Genomic DNA, 19,597 nt, shown 5'->3' with positions numbered 1-19,597 from the left:
CTAGACTGGATGCTGTTTTTCTGTCCCTCGTTGGCATTCCCATGAGTCCTCTTAAATCATTCCCATCATCCATCACCTGCTGAACCCAATTCTAAGCCCAGCGGTGCTATCGTCCGCCACTAGAATACCAATAAAATACAAATTACAGAGAAAAAAACATTCTGACGTGGCTGAACTTTAACAGTCTGCCACAGTCCATAATGCTGAAGGACGATACTGACTGCATGTCCACCATAAAAAAGGTTATGTGCTGATGAGTGAATTATTTATCCACAGACTCTCTGGGCACTGTTATTAAAGATGCATTAAATCAGGGTCTTAGCACAAACTGACCATAATACGTGCGATGGGACTGTTGATCGATGCTGATGACTCCTAATCAGAACTCACTCTGAAGCTCGTACTCTTTAGTGAAAAACAAAAATCCTCCCTGGCACATATTTAAATGCCTTATGAAGAAGGATGGTGGTCGCCCGAGTGACTACAGCCGAATTGTTTTCAAGCCCCTAACACAAATGACACAGCAGTTTTATTATTATTGGTATGTTTCATTGTTTAATTTACTTCTCAGTGATTTTATTGGCTCCCTGCTTTGATTAGATAGCTTACTCGAGTGTTGGTGTAGATAAAATTGTAATTGATGTCCATTATCACCTGCAGTACCAACACAGCCTCAGACTTGTTGATATTCTTTGGATGCCAATAGAGGTGCACTGAGTCATACACAATGTAATGATCCTATAATTGCTGCCTGCGCCTGAGATTGGCTGCCTATGGTGTCTGCAAACCAAACCTCCATTATGAAAATATATTGTTTTAAAGTGAATAAAACAGCATGATGTCTGTGAATAAATAAAAGTCAGAGGCAAACATGTCTTTGTGGAAGATTATGAAGGTGCTACAGTGATTCTAGTGAGAACATTACAGAACACAGTCCCTAAAATGTATATGATTTTTTCATGTGCATGTTTAATGGGGAGTGGCAAGAAATTGGGACAGTACGGCTCCCTGGAAGACAGTAGCCAATGGAGCTGAAATGAATGTAGTACGACAAGCCCAGTGAGCAGGATAATGAAGCTGGGAGGATAAGATGTTGCTGCTGGTTTGTTGTTGGAGTTCTTTTTGCTTTATGGAGATCTGCATGCCTTTTTTTCTTTAGTTACACTAACTTTCTGTAATATATTCACTGAAAATCCCTGCTCATCTTAGATAGAGGCATTTCTTCTGTACAGCCTGAGCCTGCACTATTAAGTTCAGCTCTGATGGTGTTAAGTGTAATAGGATGAACCTGACAAAGCGGAGACTCAGGTAGATCCTCTGAAGCTGCCTAGTTTCAGTGGCTGGGTCACTGACAGCTGTGTGACAGCTCAGTGTGCTGACTTTTTAATTAGGGCCGTAGCTCAATGTCCAAATTAAGTCAGCCGCACACTGCTTTGTTTCCTTCATGACTTTCTCTTCCCTGCTCACTGCCATGACTCAAGCAATCAGTCAACCCAAGCAGAACTTAATAACACCCTCAGCAGGACACCTAACCAATTTTTCAGTAATTGTGACTGTGTGTGCTGCTCAGAGTGACAACTTAGGACTAATCCTGTAGCAAATGTTTTCAAGTGTTTTGAATTCATCATACAGCTGTAAAAACTCTCAATTTCACTGTGGCAACTTGTGTGTTTCCATAGAAAAACATTTAATAATGACCTATTCATGTACTACCTAGATTTGTTTAGATTACCTTCATTGTCAGTTAATCTGTCACTTATTGTCCTGATTAATCATCTAGTTGTTGTGTCTATAATGTCTGATACCCCAGTCTCCAGGATAAAATGTTGGCAGTTAACGTTTCTGCACACCAGGGATACATTCAAATGTGTCCCCGCAATGATGCGCCGAGTCAAACTGTGCTGCACTTATTTGCTTTTCCATTACCAGTTATACTGCCCCGAGTCGAGCTGAGCCACGCCCGAGTTGGGTCTTCTCCGGAATGGGGTCAAAGCGCCTGCCCTGCCTCCAAGCGGGTTGCGGTGATGTTTTGAGACTGCGACTTCTTTCCCCCAGACTAACCTGTTTTGCAATACTCAACTCATGTCTGTGCAGGAAACCTGAGAGAAAGGAGTTTTTAAAAGTCTCGGTGTCGAGCTCCCAACGTTTGTACTTTCAGAAATTTGCTGTATTTTAGTGTTTCCTTGTGTTCGGTTTCTGCTTTCAGAAACTGTTGATGTAAATCTGTCATTGCCTGATTTTGCTGCTTCATAATAAAAGCTTTTAATAATTTAACAGGAGACTTTTCCCAAAGCCCAAGGTGATGTTCTCAAATGTGTTGTTTTGTCCACAACACAAAAAGATTCAGTTTGTTGTCATAAAGGAGTAAAGAAACCAGAAGATATTCAAGTTTAAGAAGCTGGAATCAGAGAATTTATCAATTAATTAATCAATTACCAAAATAGACGGCGATTAATTTAATAGTTGATAACTAATCGATGAAATGTTGCAGTTCTTAATTTCTACACTGTTGGCTGAGACATTGCTGAACAGCGGTAAAGGAGGCAGTGGGGCTACTAGGCCAAAAATGATGCTGCATGTTTGTTTTTCCCTCCTGTGTACTATATCATGTCAAGAAGCACGACTTGTAAACAACACTAAGGGCCAATTATCCTGCAGTAGTCTGACACACAACACTGCAGAGAGATGCAGCGAGCATGTCGCCTTCACTGTGCTTCATAAATACTGGATTTATTCATGCGTTGAAATCTTGAGATAAAGACAGCTTCTCAGGCCCTCACTGGTTTAGCCGATGTGTCCTTGAACCACAAGGGGAGAAGACAGTAAGGTCAGAACCTGCTGTCAAATATGTCTCTCTGAACACCTGACTTCATCAGCAGCAGATACTGGCCTCATTCAGAATATGTTTTCAGCTCCACATTATCAGTCTGAGGGTGACCAGATGACAGTCTGTTACTTCATCTTCATTAATTCACCATGACAACTCCACAGTGTCCCTATGACAACTAAAGCGTCAAGATGGCCTGATAATTCTGCTGAAATTATAGAGGACAATTGATGTGATCTGCCGCCTGGAGACTCAGATTATTTTCTCCAGTACGATTACCATCAGCGCCTCTGTCTCCTGCACCACCTTGATTACACAGTTAGGTGAAGGAAACAAAAGCAGCCTGATCTGTTCAGTGGAGAAGTTCAGCGCCCTGCAAGAGGGGAGAGATCAGCATCTAGAGGGGAAGAGGTATGCAGGGAGTGGGCCTCAATCTCCTCATTTTTCCTCCTCTTCCTCGTTGTGAAGAGGATGTGTGGCCTTGCTTCTGGGACAACAACAAGGACTGTGGTGGGACCGAGGCACGGGAAGCATTCCACTGAAAAAACACCCATCGCTATGTGGAGCCGGACCAAACCTCCCACCCGGAGGCGAAAATCCTTCTGCCGCTGCATTCATGGTGGATCTGAAGCACCCACAATCCCCGAGAAAAAAGCCCCTCTCTGTCTCCGAAACCCCTCCTGGCATTCAGGACGTTATCCTCCGGAGATTTTTCTGGACGAGATAAGGGCCACCGCAGGGCCACTCCCTTCTTATAACCCCGGGCCACGTTCATGACCTTTGACCTTCCCTTTGAGAGGTGATTTTAAATGGGAAATATGTGATTCAAAAGAATGATGCCACACAAAACAAGATTTGGCTAAGCAGCTTTTTTTGGCATGTCAAATCAAAAGTAAAAAGTACTTTAAATCTGCCAACTTGCAAGCGAGGAATGAGGCTTTTGCCACATTGGGCCGGCTCGCCTGCTATGAGTGTTTTAAGCTCCATTATATACCCAGCAGTGTCAGAGCTGCTGTATTTATCCAAGCAGCTGTGAGACGACGCTTGCAGCGCTACCAGATATAATGGAAGCCATGCCCTGTGATCACCAACAGCTCCCTACACCGATTTTTTTATTGACAAACATCAGCTATTTTCTCTCTTTTGTTTTTTTTTTACACCTCTTTCTAAACCACTTCTTTTTTTTGCAGGAGTGGATCAATAGAGCCATTTGATGTGCTGATTTTTCTGATATTTGCAGATAAATTCTCTACAATATTTAGAAAATGTCCTCACTATTTGTCCCTCTGTCACTGTTCTTAAAATCAGTTCAACGAGTTTCTATGGTCACACCAAATAGCAACACTTCTTCATCCTGTTTTGGGGCTGCAACCAATAATAATTCATCATCTGTTCATCTGTCAATGATTTCTACTCAATACAGTTCCACAAAATATTTAAAAATGTCCTCATATACTCAGAGCCTAATGCGGCATATTCAAATAGCTCGCTTTTTTCGACAAACAGTCCAAATCCAAAGACATTTCATGTACAATGTTATAAATCAGACAAAGGCAGCTGAATCTCACCTTTTAGAGTTTGGAATAATCAAATGTTTTATATTTCTGCTTCACAATTCACTCATCAATGAATCAACAACATTTCAGCACTACACTGGCTTCAACACTAGGGGTGAGATACAGCATTCTATCTTGTTGCTTCATCTTGCAGTACGTTATCATACACTTGGGCCGATCTGTGTGTGTATGTGTGTGTGTGTGTGTGTGTGTGTGTGTGTGTGTGTGTGTGTGTGTGTGTGTGTGTGTGTGTGTGCGCGTGTGTGTGTTAAAGGGGCACTAAACTATGTTCTTTTTTTGCACATTGTTTCATCTCAGTTGCAAAATTCTGTGCAGACTTCCTGTTATTTTATATCTTTCTTCTTTGGTTACACAAGGGTTTCTCACACATACACTTTTCTTGGGTGGGCTTCCCAGGTGCAACAACATTTTAACAATTATTACTGTTATTTTCTTAATGGCTCAGAGAGAACGACGCCATCCACGATCGATTAACAAGTGGACATTCTGTACTCGATCTACCCCTCCCATCTACTGTCATTCACACATGCTCTGCAGAGAAACACAGTGTGAAACAGGGTGATGTTCTCTGGCAGGGCCCCCCCGATAGTTTTGCCTGTGCTCAGGACAAAATAATCTCCAAAGGCACCCCCACAACATACTATCTCAAGGGTTAGACTGACCTGGTGTTCCCCACCTGTGGGCAGCCCTGTTCTCTGGTATTACATCCCTCCTGTAAACACTTACTTATGCCATTGTTTTGCACAAGCTTATAAGTGCACCTGGTTGTTGTCATTCAGTACCATGTCCATTTCAATGGTTTTAATAAATTAACAACAAGCCTCCATGTGGCTCGCCGGCTGTTATGAAAATGGAATCAGGGGTGAAAAAAATACTTGTTCTGTGGGCGACTTTATAAAATACTCTGCTGATGAAGAAAGTCAACAAGAAGAAGGAGGCAAAGCCAGTGTGTGTGCATTAAGGTGGATAATTAAAGCAATGCTATGTAGGCAAACTTCTGAAAAGTCTGAATAGTTGATTTTTGAGCCTCTGACGCTTTGGATATGTGGCCCGGGTCCAATACAACAACCCCCCATGAATGACTGAATCTGGTCAGTTCAGTCTGGTGTATTAATACAGCACTATACAGTATCTCTGTCATGACAGACATGTTTGTAGAGGATGAGGTTTTCACTGGCAGCCGCTATGAAAGAGTGTCTCTAGTAGGACAGTGGGACAGCACAGAAGCAGAACAGCGCTCAATATGGGTTGATGCCATCAGCGTAGTGCTCGGGGACGTTTTCTCACCCGTGGAGACATAAGAGGCCAAAACACATTTATACATACACACACTTCAGTCAGGCAATGGACATGACTAATGTCCTGAAGTCGCGAGCCAGCTGGGCACTTGTGTCAAAGGCTTCGACTGAGACATTACACTTTGATTTGTTCTGTGTTACCACTGGCACAAGAAAGTAATCACCCCGAGAGCCCCAAGTCCCAACACAGTCGGACACATTCTGCTCTGCCAGGCACCTAACACCTCAAAATCTTCCAAATAATACACCAAACTGAAGACGGCAAACACTGTATGTGTAAGCCTGCCTGTAAGACGCTAAAGGTTTATGACGGTCCAGATCACATGTCAATAAAGGACTGATATGAGGCTGCTTCATTTGTTGGTGGAGGATGGATTGAGGCGGATCCAGATAATGCAGGCAATCTGATCACAAGCAGACAGCTTTATCACAGGGGCACCTAGAAAGCACTGGGGATGCGTGGATCTGATTAACATTTGTCATTTCAAGTGTCACATCTGGATAAAATCCAGTGATTTAAGACACTACCAACATCAATGCATCTCTGTTAGCCAGATCATGAATCTGATTGCATCGGTCTTCTTTGTCACCAACGAAATACAAATCTTGGTAGGCCCAACTTCACAACTTTCTGGTCTGCTGAAAACACAGAGAAAGGACAAAAGTAAATGTGCCGATTGCTCGGGCAACATTTGGCGATGGTCAAGGCTGAATACGTGTGTACATATGTGTGCGTTGTGAAGAATGAATGAAAATGCATCCATAATGTCACTGAATGACCACTTGGTCAACTGTGCATGTAAATCTGTCTTGCGTAGACGAAAGCTCAGACAAGGATTTTTTAATTTGGACCCACGATGAGCTACCAAATACACACAGCTGTGTTAGGTGACTGTGAATGTGGATCTTTCGCTGTGAGACGACTCTGACAGATGACAAATGTGAGCAGTGAAGCAATATCTGATGACAAGCAGTCAATTGAGACACAATCTGTCACCAGGTGTGGACTGAAATCCATCTCAGCCGGATGCAGACGCAATCTGGAGATTTATGGATGAAACAAACGGTGTCTAAACACGTCCACGGACACTTGTCGCTCTTCCACAGCTACGCTTCCACTTAAAGTTGAGTTTGTTGTTTTCCTCTGGGAGGAAAGGACTCCACTTCATCTTGTCTAACATATGGGATACAGTAGCCAGGGTAGTACTTTTGTACTCTCTCGGTTACCCATCATCCCCTCCCCTTGGACCCAGCTGCTAACACACATTCACACTCGGTGATTGTCCTGCCAGATGGTCGAGGCCAGATGACGTGGTCTCCTGAACTCATGGCAACACTGAGACGCAATCTCTTACAACATGGCACACAAACACACACACGCAGAACGCACACATAGATGGTGAGCATCTTCACAAAATTAATTAGGAAACACTGCAGACTCGAACACGCCTTTATGAATGGAAATGCATTGGGTGGGTGATAAGAAAAAATATGCATGCAGCACATGTTCAAGCTCCTGAGATGAACTCATTTGGGAAACTGAGGAAAAGAATCTAAAAGAAAGTGAAAGAGATCAGTGGCGAGAAAGCGAGGTGAGAGGGGACAGAAAGGGAGAATCTGAACAATGGTGTCAAACCGAAGAACACTGGTCCAGTGATGGACGCTGCCCTTTAACAATCAGAGCTTTTGAGGGGGAAGGAGAGGAGGTGCTTCATGTTGGCAGTGCCAGGGCCCGTAACAGCTAGTGTCAGCCTCCGCCACAGAGACAAATGACTGAGCCACTGCACTTTTATATGTGTACCACTGAGAAATGCACAGCAGAGGTACAAACTCATACATATTCTTAATACTGTGTTGCATGCACAGTCAGCAGTGCAAACACAGTCTCAGTGACACTACAGTACACAGTTACCATTTTAGTGTTGATGCTAGAAATGACCAATGGATTTTAAAACTATACAGTATACAGTAGTATAAGTAATATCTTTTTATTTATTATGTTGACAGTCTACACTTTTACTTACTAGTCTGAAGGTTTCCATATTTGAAATTAGATATTATAATTCTAAAACTAACACCAGTCAATTTTATGATTACATTTTATTTAACTCATTGCTGACTAGATAAATATGAACTATAAAACAAAATAATGTACTGTGCATAAACACATGGCATCTTGTATCATCTACAAACTTGTTGTTTGAACCCACTAAAAACCATCAAAACAACTCTGCAGTTACTCTGAGCTCTATGCGTTTTAGTGTCTTTTAGCTCATAGACTGTATTCAACATGGCAGCCATTTTCTCCTGACGTCATGCTCGGGGTGGGAAGCTCAGATCAATCATAGGGAATCTGACAAATTCTTATCAATTCACCGCTTACTGATTGATCAAAAACTGAAATGATGATGACTGGTGAAAATCAGAGTAAAACCACATATTTGATAACCCATTAGCTAAAGTTGGCGTTCAACCACTTCCTAGTTAACGGTTTTCCAGGCTTAAATAAATATATCCAAGATGTGTGTTGAAATTCAATGAGTGATGTCAGTGATGTCTGAGATAAATGTCCGCCATGTGAATATGGTCTTTTGTTTTTGGTTTAACTTCCCGCATCTTCACTGTTTTGGTTTACTCTCACTGCTCTTGTTAGTATTACTTAAAGGAGCAGTCCGCATTTTTCTGTAAAAAAGGGCTGAGATAAACCGCCTCCATACTACCTGTCCAGTGCCATACAGCACACAGAATAGTTTTGCGATTAGCTGGTGAACATGGTGGAAAATTTAGCTGCGATTGAGCCAGATATTTCCCTAAATAATGCTAAAAGGGAGAGGGAATGTTGGACTTGAATTCAACAGAAGGATGGAAACAGGACTGCAAATGAATACTGATGTTGCTCTGTATCTGCTGGATGTGTAGATAAACATGTCTGCTAACAAGTTTGCCGCATCAAGTTTTAAAATGTGATAATGTGTCTACACCCCATATTGTCGAAGGTGAGTTTTCCATGTCCATGTCTATAGGTGCTCTTAAATACTATGAAAGTATCAAAAGGCTACATCCATGGAGAAATGCACACAGTCCATATTCAGAAACTGTGCCTTCCAACAAGACATCAGTTTACAAAAACACTGGCAGAGCTGATGTGGAAACAAGGTGGATGTTGCCGGCTCAGGCCTGTGAGAGCTGACCAATAGGAGCAGACTGCGCTTTTCGGGAGGAGTGTCTTAAAGAGACAGGAGCATTCAGACAGAAGATGAATAGGGGTGTTGCATCAATGAACCATTTGAAAAAAACAAAGTGTTTTTGTGCATTAAAGCACACAAACATTTTATGGCAGACAACCAAAATAACATTGTAATGAGCTTAATATGGGACCTTTACAGACAACAAGCTAATCTGTGGGACGACTGTCTGGAGAAAAAGACCCATAATAGTGTACTCCTACCACTCTTTTATCTAGTAAAAAAAATTACATTCACAACAATGAAGCCAACAGAATAGGGAAGAAATTACTATTATTTCTGAAGAAAGCAGAGGGAGTTGTGTTGGCAAGATGAAGGGCATTTCAGTAAAAAAACCCTGCTGTGTACATCACACACAATGTGGCATTAACTCCATCATCCAGCTGTTCATCCTTGGAAACTAAACAAGACATTATACATACACAAGACTTCACAGGGGAAAATCTAATTTCCAAAGAGCATTGTCATTACGAGGTGATCTGTGCGTTCAGAAGCTTTGCTACAGAGTTAGTAACGAGCGAACAGAGAGGTGGGGAGTCTCAGATCCTCCCCTGCTCCGGCCAGTAGTGAGGCAGAGCACTCTGACTTACCCCACCAGCCTCGGACCGAATCAATGCAACCTGAAGCAGCCTGTTCCACCCTTAAGATTTCAAGAGCAGCCAGTAACTCCCTAAAGTAATTACAGGGGAGGCATATGGTGTAGAAAATGAGTGATAACTTTCTCACACCAATGTCATTCAATTTCCTTGATAGAAGCTCAAGTGTGACCTTGGAATGAATCTGAAATGAACTGATCTACAGTCTCTTACAGTATGGTGTGTCCATAGGTTTGCCTTTTCATTTTCCATCATTTTTTGAAATGCTGAGCCTCCTTTGATGTAGGGAGAGAATCTAATTATCTTTGCCGTTTCCCCTTTTCGTTGTGGCGTGCAACTATGTACAGAAAACTTATTACCTTGCAAGCCAGCTGGATCTGCTAGATCACATCATCATGTGATCTAACACCAATCAGTGTCCTTTGAGGAACTACTAGAAGCTACAGACGTGATTTAGATGTGACGACCAGTTAGAGATGCGACTGTTCTTCTCAAAACAACGATGCTGGATCCTCGAGAGGTCATCATAGATGCTGCTAGCATCACTTATATCAGAACTGGAGAGTTTACTTATTTGAAAGAAGAACAAAGAACGGCACTGAAGCCTTTTCCCGATGGAAAAGATGATTTCGCTCTTCTCTCAAGTGGTTTTGGTGAGAGTTTGATTTCACAACTGGGTCCGCTGGTGGTAGTGCTCTCCTGCTGTTGATTGGTTGAATTTAGCCTGTGATAGACGGTGATAGACAGATCATTCATCCGATCACCGTCCAAGTATTTTTCGGAAGTGCCTCCCCGTTTCCAAACAGTTTCTAGCGGCTCCTTCCAGATGTTTGTGAAACAAACCATCTGGCGCGTCAGATTAGTAAATGGATACACAAGTTATTCTTCCTCTGCTGCATTAGTCTCTGAAGACGTCTCTGTGGACTCCGGTCGTTGATGTGTGAACTCTGGGACTGTTATTAAAATGCACTTGTCATCACAACCACTTGCCTTCATCCTGTGGCACTGCCAGACATAGACTGGGTTTATAATCTTTATGGTGCACAGTTAAGTTACCCGAGTACACAGTTAAGTTACCCGAGTTAAAATGGTTTGAGAAACCTTGTGTATTAGTTCATAAAGAATCTGATATCAATAACATAGCCTACTGTATAGTATGCATTGCATAACAATATTGGCTTTTCTGAGACATTGCTTTTATCACTGGGACCTTTTCAACACACAAAAAAAGAGTTATGAATGTAATAAGAGAACAAAGGGAATTCTTTTCATTCTGGTAATGATTTTTATGAGTAGAGGAGAAACTCAAAAGCAACAGGGACTGTAAAAGTGAGAAAAGCTTTTGGTATTGATGAGCTTACATAATTCGGTGTTAAAATGTTCCAGGAGATTTGAAGTATTTTATGAGGCATTAATGTGCCTTTCATCTGGTTTGGATCAATTATGAGCCTCATTTCTAAATCTTTACAAAATAACAAACTAAGTGCCATCAAAGAATTCAGACCATGTTAAATTAAACGTACTCCTCTATCATTCACACAAGATCATACATGATCAACACCATTTGTATGATTTCACTCTGTTTACATATTATGTTGTCTTTGTATCTTAGGCGGAGCACCAAGAACCTGTTAAAGCCAGACAGTATTGCTGTATCAACTTTCCCAGCAGTCTCATCACTCAGACTTTCCCAAACAAAGTCTTCAGCAGAAAACAGAATTAGAGACAATGTGATATGAGGCTAAAGAAGAAAACCCTCTGGGCTCACTCAGGAGTGGTCACTGCTCACTGAATGCAGTTGAGTCTTTATTTGGACTCTCTTTTCTCTCTCTATCTTGTCGAGAAGTAATACTTAACCGAGGGAGGATTTTTAGATGTGCGAAGCTTAACATCAATGGGAGAAGAGGCAGAGATTCATTCTTAAAGGAACAGTTCATCTCAAATCAATAACACATATTTTTCCTCTAACCTGCAGTCGGTAAGCCAGAGAATATTACAGATCCAAGATAAAACTGACAGAACGGTGGGATATGAAAATCATAATTTCTAACGTGCATTATGATTCAGCGCAATATCAAATATTTTATTTTCTGTGCCCTCAGCTCATATGTGAGTGTATATGATTGCTGCAAACATGCTCTGTGTTTTGTCTACTAGTGGCGCTTCACAGTACCACTTTTAAAGCAACATTATGTAGAAATAGGCATTTTGTGATTTGTGATTTGGCGCCCCCCACAGTTTCTGAGTGCAACACCACTGTTGTGTAAATACAAATCCCCGGTCTGTGATAATAAGTCAGATGTAATGTAGGTGCTAAAGTCATAACAATGTTATGTGTTGAAAACTTGTATGTTGAAGTAAACATGTATGTAACTGTGATCCTACCCTCTCACTGAAGTTACATAGAGCAGAAACAAGTGATGGGGGCCGGAGTGGCTGAGACAGAGACACCATTCACCCTGTTACAAGACACTGTAGCATCATATGATTCTGAGGTTGTTATCTTAAGGTCAAAAAGTTGCATATTGTTGCTCTAATAAATAAACTTGTTCTCTGCCACTGTGTTGCCTCAGCTCCTCTCATACTCAGTCCTCTGACTTTGAGATCAGCCCACGCTTTTGCTTGAGAACAGCTTGACCTACAGTGTGAGAGCTTAGGTAACCCATATTGATTCATGTCATTTAAGTCCTCTCGATGAGCGTGGGCGTAGGAAGATACTGGAACACAAAAACAAACTAATTAGATAGCAAAAGCCAATCTTTTAAAACCAAGTGCTCCAGAGGAAGTGCCTGAGCCCTCTTTATGTCCTTGTTTGCACCTGACGGTCTTACAACTTCCTGTACAGATGGATGTTTTTGCAAGTTATAACCCCTTATCTACATTCCTGCCAACCATTTTCTAATGCATCCTCTGACATCTGAAGCTTCATTAAGCAATAACTGATGGCTAGGTGAAATGCAGTGTTACAAAGCACTGTTGATGTCTTTTTTTAATGGATTATGACCCTTTTTTAAAAAACCTTCAGAGGGCTTTGAGGTGAGGTAAGTAAATGAATGTTGTGATTCTGATGCTGTGTGACGCCTCCTAGGTAGCTGCTGTGTAGGATTAGGCTGCACTTCAATCTAAGCACCACCTCAGGCAATGCATGCACTCTTGTGCATTTGATGTGAAACGGGTATTAAAAATATTATTCCAAAAAAGCTTCTTGTGACTTTTTAGTTTAGTTGAGTATTTCTGAAAGATAATAACTAATCCTCATTGATCCCCGGACACATGAGTGGTCTATTTAACTTAATGCAATTCAATTCAAACAAATAGGGGTAGCATAAAACCAGAGTAACTGCTAACTGCTGCTAACTTTAGCCATCATTCGCTAGTAACCGTGCAGCTAGCAGTCAAATTAGCTAATTAGTGATAGCTGATTAGCATGCTAACTTGAATAGATACCTCTGGAACAGAATACAAAAATACAAAACTGTCATTTCTGATTTTTTTTCAAGATTTTTTAAATGTTTTAAACTAAAATTCTTACATATTGCACCATTAACCCTTTTCTCTCCTGAGTAAAAGAACTTCCAGGCCATCTTATACCGTATGTTCAGTGCATTGTGCTTTTAGTAATGGGCTTACAAAACCATCCATATGGCACTTAAGCTGCTGACCTAAAATGGCTGCTCAGGCAATCATGGTCAAGACCATCCCACATTTTTACATCTACAACTGCTGTTCATTTCTCCTCGGTTCACCCTGTGATGATGAAGAAACAGTGACCCAGACAGAGTCAGGATGGAACAGGCAGATAGAGGGGGTCTGTTTTTGCTGAGCGGGGGCCTGCTGCAGACTGGGCCAGGTAATGGAGCCGTAATGGGCTTTTAACAGCCGCACAGCTGATGGTGGTGTTTGCCCTTCAGTGGAAAAGCAGTGCAAACAGGAAGTGCTGCATGGAGACATCCCCAGACACTGGACAGGCCGGGATGAGCCATGACGCCTGCTGATGACAACTCCGCCAAAACAGGCTCCAATAAAGCACAGCTAACCTGGCCATCATAAACCACTCAAGCTGTGCCAATTTGGTGGAAATTCCTTTTATTTTCTTTTACCCTGCACCCTGAATCAACCTAATGGGGCTAAATTAGTTCAGCCTTGGTGCACAGGTAAGAGGAAGGTTTTAAATGTATCCTAACAGCAATGTTCCCTCTGTAAGAGTTAGAACTGATAAGAAAATGGGATTTTTACACACTATCAGAAAGCAGCACTGACCTAGCAAAGAACGGTTAAACATTAAGCATCAATGTGGAAACTACACCGGAGCAGCTTTCTGACAAATAACTATCAGACACACTATGATAGAGCTTTGATTTCCACTTCCCCTCTAACACACCTTAATTAAACCAAAGTGCTCTTTAAGTTCAGCTTTCAAGCTTTTAGTAACCTTCTCACGCATGGTCCTCACCAAGGACTAATCAATTTAAAATCAAGCTAATTATTTCTCTTTGTGGTGTAGTTCAGCTCAATAATGTTCACTTCTAAGCAAAGTCCTTAGAAAACCTGTGTAAACTTGGAAGACACTGCAGTCAGATCACGTTCTACTCCGCTGCTCCCACTTTAAAAGAAATCGCCACTTACATCTACATCCTAATCAATTCACGTTCTCCTCGTGAGACGCCAGAAACATCTGTGTGAGGAAGCTGAGGTCGACAGAGGGAAAAGTGGAAGAAAATGATAGGGGTGATTCAAAAGTGAAGCCATTACATCACTGAAGCAGAGGTTACTAACACCCCATTTACAACTGGTATTAAATTGCAATCTGTACACTGATATATTATTATAATCACGATCCTTGCCTTCGCGTTTACACCTGGTATTAAAATGCATTCTCTTTTATCCTCATTGAGAATTGATCCCTGTTCTACAGAGCTACACCTGCACAGGAGTTACATGACGTAGCAGCAAATCAGCTCAAAATCTCAGTTTTTTGGATTGTTGAGTCAGGGGAAACTTTATAAACTTTGTGAAATGATGTCTAGGACAAATTATTGGTCCCCTCGATCCCCCCCTTGCGATCAATGTAGGTTTGTCTACCGATGCAAGCATGTTGTACAGATTGCGTTAACACCTTCCTCAGATCCGAACACAATGCGAGTCTGACATTAGAGATTGTAAATGAGGTGTCCCTCGTGGCTAAAAGCAATGGAAGTGTTTGTTGTGCGGGTGGCTTCTTTGAAGTATCACTTGTGTCAGTGGTGGATCCTCTAAGTCTGCCCCATGCTGATCAATGACAACACATGGGAGATTAATTAGCTACAGGAGAAGGGGCATATCGAGTAGCGAACAGATCAATCTGATGAAGCCTGCTGATAATAAAGCAGCAGTGGGAACAGTGGATAGTCACACAGTGGTGGCTATCTGTTAAGTTTTGCTCTGCACAAGGAGCCTGATGTCATACTCACACAAGTTGCCATGACATGACATTGATATAGATACAAACAAATTTGACAATGCATGCACAGCCACACTCACACACAGACAAACACACTGCAGCTAGGCCGAGAAATTGGTTTTGCCATTATTAGCTCAAGATTGACCTTTCTTTGAAAATCAGTTGGTTCGTGCATCCATCCTTTGTGGGCTCTCTCTTCCTCTCTCCCACTTCCTGCTCACCTGTGTTCCCAGTGTTGTGTTTCCCCTCCTGTGCTCCTCCTCCAGCCTGACTTCACCTCACATCTGTCTCACATCACCTTTGATAGCACGGCTCTGAACTCTCCACCTCGCCTCATCCCCTTGTTAGTTTAGTTTGTATATAAGCCTGTGTTGTTCCCTCACTCTTAGTCAGTTTTGTCTATTTTATTCCCAGTGTCTCTGTGTTGCTCCTTTGGTTTTTTCCCTTGGACTTTCTGTTGCTTGGACTTTGTTTTTTGGCATTTTAGATTTCATACTTTGGGCATCAGCGTCTCACTACAGCTCACTTTTTGTCATACTACCCAAATGCCTATGTGTCTTGTGTTTGGGTTTTCTATGTGTAACTGTGACAAGACAGAACAGGCTAGACAACTGCAGCAACGGTTGGAGATGATAAGATCACATTCGATCTGCCTGTGATGGTTCAGTGGAGATTCCGCCCAGCGAATAATTAAGGTCTGAAATAAAGGACTCATTGTCGTGTTTTAGATGTTTTAAAGCACAAAATGGTTATTAAAAGATGCTGCATATCGGCACATAATATCCAGTACAGTCAATCCATAAATGTATTGGCATCAGAAGTTTACTACTCATGCTGGTCCAAGCACTGTGCTTGTGCTGTAGCTACTTCAGTCAGTAAACACTGCCAAATCCATCCCATTTCCTGCACTTCACCTCAGCTCACCCTGAAAACAATCGAGACTGACACAGCAGGAAGACATCAGGCTGCATTTGTCTTTCATTTCCTATCTCTTCTATCTTCTTCTTCTTTTGCCCTTCTGAGACAAATGTGATCAACATCTTGAGGGCTCTATTTTCTTGCAAAAGGGACAACCAACTTTCCCTCTCCAAAAATGTATACCATAAAGTCCAAAAAGCCAGGTACAAGAAGCAAACACACTGTTGACTGAGTTATGTCAGTGATGTTTGGCTCCGGGTTGTTTGGCCACAACACATATTGTATGCGAGTGAAAAATAATTTCCTTCACCCTAGGAGGTGCCTGTGGCTGCTTCTTCACTCAGCTCCAATCATCAAAGTTGACAAGAGCCAACAGGAAGCCTCAGAGACACTGATGGTTTCATTCACGGTTACAAAGCAAAGACACTGGGGATGCTGATGTCATGGTCACGTTAACTTTGATTGAACCCTTCTTCTGTTGTATTATTGCATACACCTTGATCTATTATGCATGCAGTATGCTGAAGTTACAGTATAGTTTATCCCAGGAGAAAACACAATCTAATTTGCCTTTGTTTAGAATTAAATCAGAACTGGTCCTCATTAAAAAAAAAGTACAATTCAGCAAGTTTGCACCAGCAAATAAATGTTTCTTCTGGCCTCAATATAGAGATCTAGCACTGGCATCAATAAACGTGGTGCCAACTGGCAGATGCCCTCCTTGTTGCACCAAACTCTGCCCTCATCTGCTGAGCTGCAGTATTACAAAGGCTCTTATTAACCCCCGGGCACTGAACTCATCACAATGAAAGTGACTGAGGGATAACCTCTCTCAGAGCAAAACAGCGGGAAAAGAAACTTTTGGGAGTGCATGGAACACGGACTTCTAACATTTTCTCATGATGAGGAAAACCCAGTAGCATTCATCATTGGTAACTGCTAACTTTTCACCAGCCAGACTGCTCACACCAAAGAAATGTCACTGCACATGGTTAGTAGATTCTGAGCTGGTGTTTTGAAGCATTGGCTTTTCACTACTGCATAAAAAATTAAAGATATTGAGTCAAGATAGCTGAGTTGAAGGAGGTGTGTGGATTTACAGCTGTAACATGAAATTCTACTGATTTCTTGATAAAGCATTTCAGTGCTTTGTGAGTCATCAGCACAAACTTTCCACAAAATCTACATTTTATTCAGTGATAAAATTATAGTTAAGATATCTCCAGTTCAGAGAGTAGCTTTTTTATAAAGGTGCAATATGTACGAAGTCTCGCCACTAACTGCTGCTAACTGTAGCTGCAATTAGCTAGTTAGCTCAGTTAGCCATGGAGGTAGGGGTCCCATTAGCTGACTCTGCCTGGAAGTGGAGCTCAGGCAGTGTTGGTGTTTACAGTGCTAGCACAAGGGCTTTGGCCTGCTGGGAGAAAAATGTTTTTGTAGTCCCAGGGCGGGGGGACCCAGCGAAGTATGATATATGCACCAGAACCATGGCTGAATGAGCAGGCAGCAGAATTGGGTTCAGCCTCCAAGGCCAATAGAGGCCAGTTTGACGACAGGGAATACAGTACAGAGGTGATTTACAGCAGCTCCAACCAAGACTCTGACTCCACAGACAACAACGACACGGTGAGTTCAGGCTGGGATAGAAGAGGCATGAAGCGGTTGATGACCAAGAGGAAGGTCAGGTATCATCAGCACGGCGTTAGTGTCATAAGCATTCACCTCCAGAGCTTGAACTAAACTCGGATTGTTGCCTCTTGAGGTACAAAATGGTACTACAAGACAGGATGGACTGAGGCTAGCTTGTTAGCATGTTAACTTCAGTAGATATCCGTGCAACAAAATACACAGATATCTGTGAAAAACGTTGAAACTGTTGTTTTTTCACATTTTTTCCGTTGATGATGTTAATTATTTTTTTTATATTTAAAACTAAAATCCTTACATATTGCACCTTTAAACAACCAATAGTCATAAACTTACAGTTAGATTTGACCATTTGCAATTTACATTCATGTGATTGCATATTTATATTTGCTCTGCACCAAAGCTCCTCTGCACTAAGCTAAAATTTGCTGACATTTTAGTCCTATAAACCACACACAGAGAAATACTAACAGCTCTGCATACTGATAACTGGAAACGTCAGTCACACTTTTTTTTTAACATGATTATGCTCATTACTAAACTCTCTTTTATTCATGATTTAAACAGCTTAAAGTATAAAAACAAAATGTTGCTTGAATGTGTCAGCTTGCTTTTAAACAGGCCTGACCAACACTGGGAGTTCACAGTCATGTCAATACACAAGTAAATTTAAAATTCAAGTTGTGGTTTGACCCCCTTACCAAAGACTTCATCCTGAGATTCAGGCTCCACTGCTGCTCCTGTTGTCTGCGCTGCTTGGAGTTCAGGTGACGAAGCCTTAAATGGGAACACAAAAACAGATTGAAGAGGTGAGGTGCTGAGGTGCCATGGCAACAGAGCAAAGACAGACACCAACAAGAGAGAGAGAAAGAGACAGAATGGCTAAGAGAAAGCTACGGCTTTTGGGATTTATAATAACAGCAGAATTGTACCCAGACCCACATTTTTGTTGGAATACATTGAAATTTGCCACTTTAATGCCAAGTTTAAAATGTTTATGTTTCATCAGTTGTATTTTTCTGGATTTTACACAGGATTCATTTTGGAAAGCAAGTGGATTTGACAAGAACATCTGTTATGTTTCTGTCATTTTATATCCTCATATGAGTGTATTAATTGTGTACATGCAAATAATCTGCAATATTTCTGTTTTGTTTCTAAATATAAATGTGCTTTTGGGAGATTATTTATGTATTGGAAATCGTGTGTTTAATATGTCTCAAAGGACAGTAATGTGTCAAAACAAGACAAGAAGTGCAAATGCAATTCAAACCAGATGACAGCTGACATTAATAATGGAACTAACTTGTCCCTTGTGAAAGCTCAAACAAAGAACTGTGAATGTCTCTTTCAGGATCTGATTTAATAAGGATCTTAATACAAATCCTGTGATTAAATCAGAAAGTTTTGCATCATGATCACATCTGGTTGAAATCCCAAACAACAAGAAGCATTTCTAACATGACAGTCTCTTTTAATATGTACTTCTGAGGTAGATTTAGCCGGTACAGTGCTGTGGCTGAAGCACGACATCTCAACTTATGCTGCTGTCACTACAGCTGACCTGAGAGGGGACGCTAATAATGAGAAAACACAAAGATAAATGAAACCACTGGGTGTTATAATGCAATTACAAACACCTGTATTATCAGGCTTTTCAGATACACTGAAGTGTTGATTATGTCACAGCTCCCTGTCACCCCGGGTCTGACTCAGGCTTATTTAATGACTAAATTCATGACTTCAACATTATGCAAGCTGGATTGTTAAATCTGTCTGTACCAGGCATGTCTGAGTCACTGAGTCAGACAAAAAATAACCTGCCTATCCCTTGAAACAAAATCTAACACGTCCCTATGTCAAGTTAGCTAGTAATAGTAAGTAAAGTTGGATTCTGTTACTTGTTTCTATTTACTGGCTCCAAATGAACTTAATATCAGCATCTGCAAATCCTCAAGTTTTATAAGTCCTCTTACTGATTCCCTCCTCCTCCCGGATCACAATGTGCACTCCTATCCCCGGTTTCCGCTTCCGAGTGGGTTCGCCAAC

The 19,597-nt window shown here is 41.5% G+C and overlaps 1 protein-coding gene across 1 annotated transcript in view; it reads right to left on the bottom strand.

Moving 5' to 3' along the window:
- The window catches only part of LOC141011848 (myelin basic protein-like), a 55,425-nt gene that overhangs the window by 9,022 nt on the left and 26,806 nt on the right, over window positions 1–19,597 (bottom strand). Inside the window, exon 3 of the mRNA XM_073485172.1 lies at window positions 18,250–18,325. Coding sequence (XP_073341273.1) covers window positions 18,250–18,325 — 76 coding nt within the window. The remainder of the gene's footprint in view (window positions 1–18,249; window positions 18,326–19,597) is intronic.

The sequence above is a fragment of the Pagrus major genome, chromosome 17 (assembly GCF_040436345.1).
Source record: "Pagrus major chromosome 17, Pma_NU_1.0".
NCBI lineage: Eukaryota > Metazoa > Chordata > Actinopteri > Spariformes > Sparidae > Pagrus > Pagrus major.
This window is presented reverse-complemented; position numbering and strand designations above follow the sequence as displayed.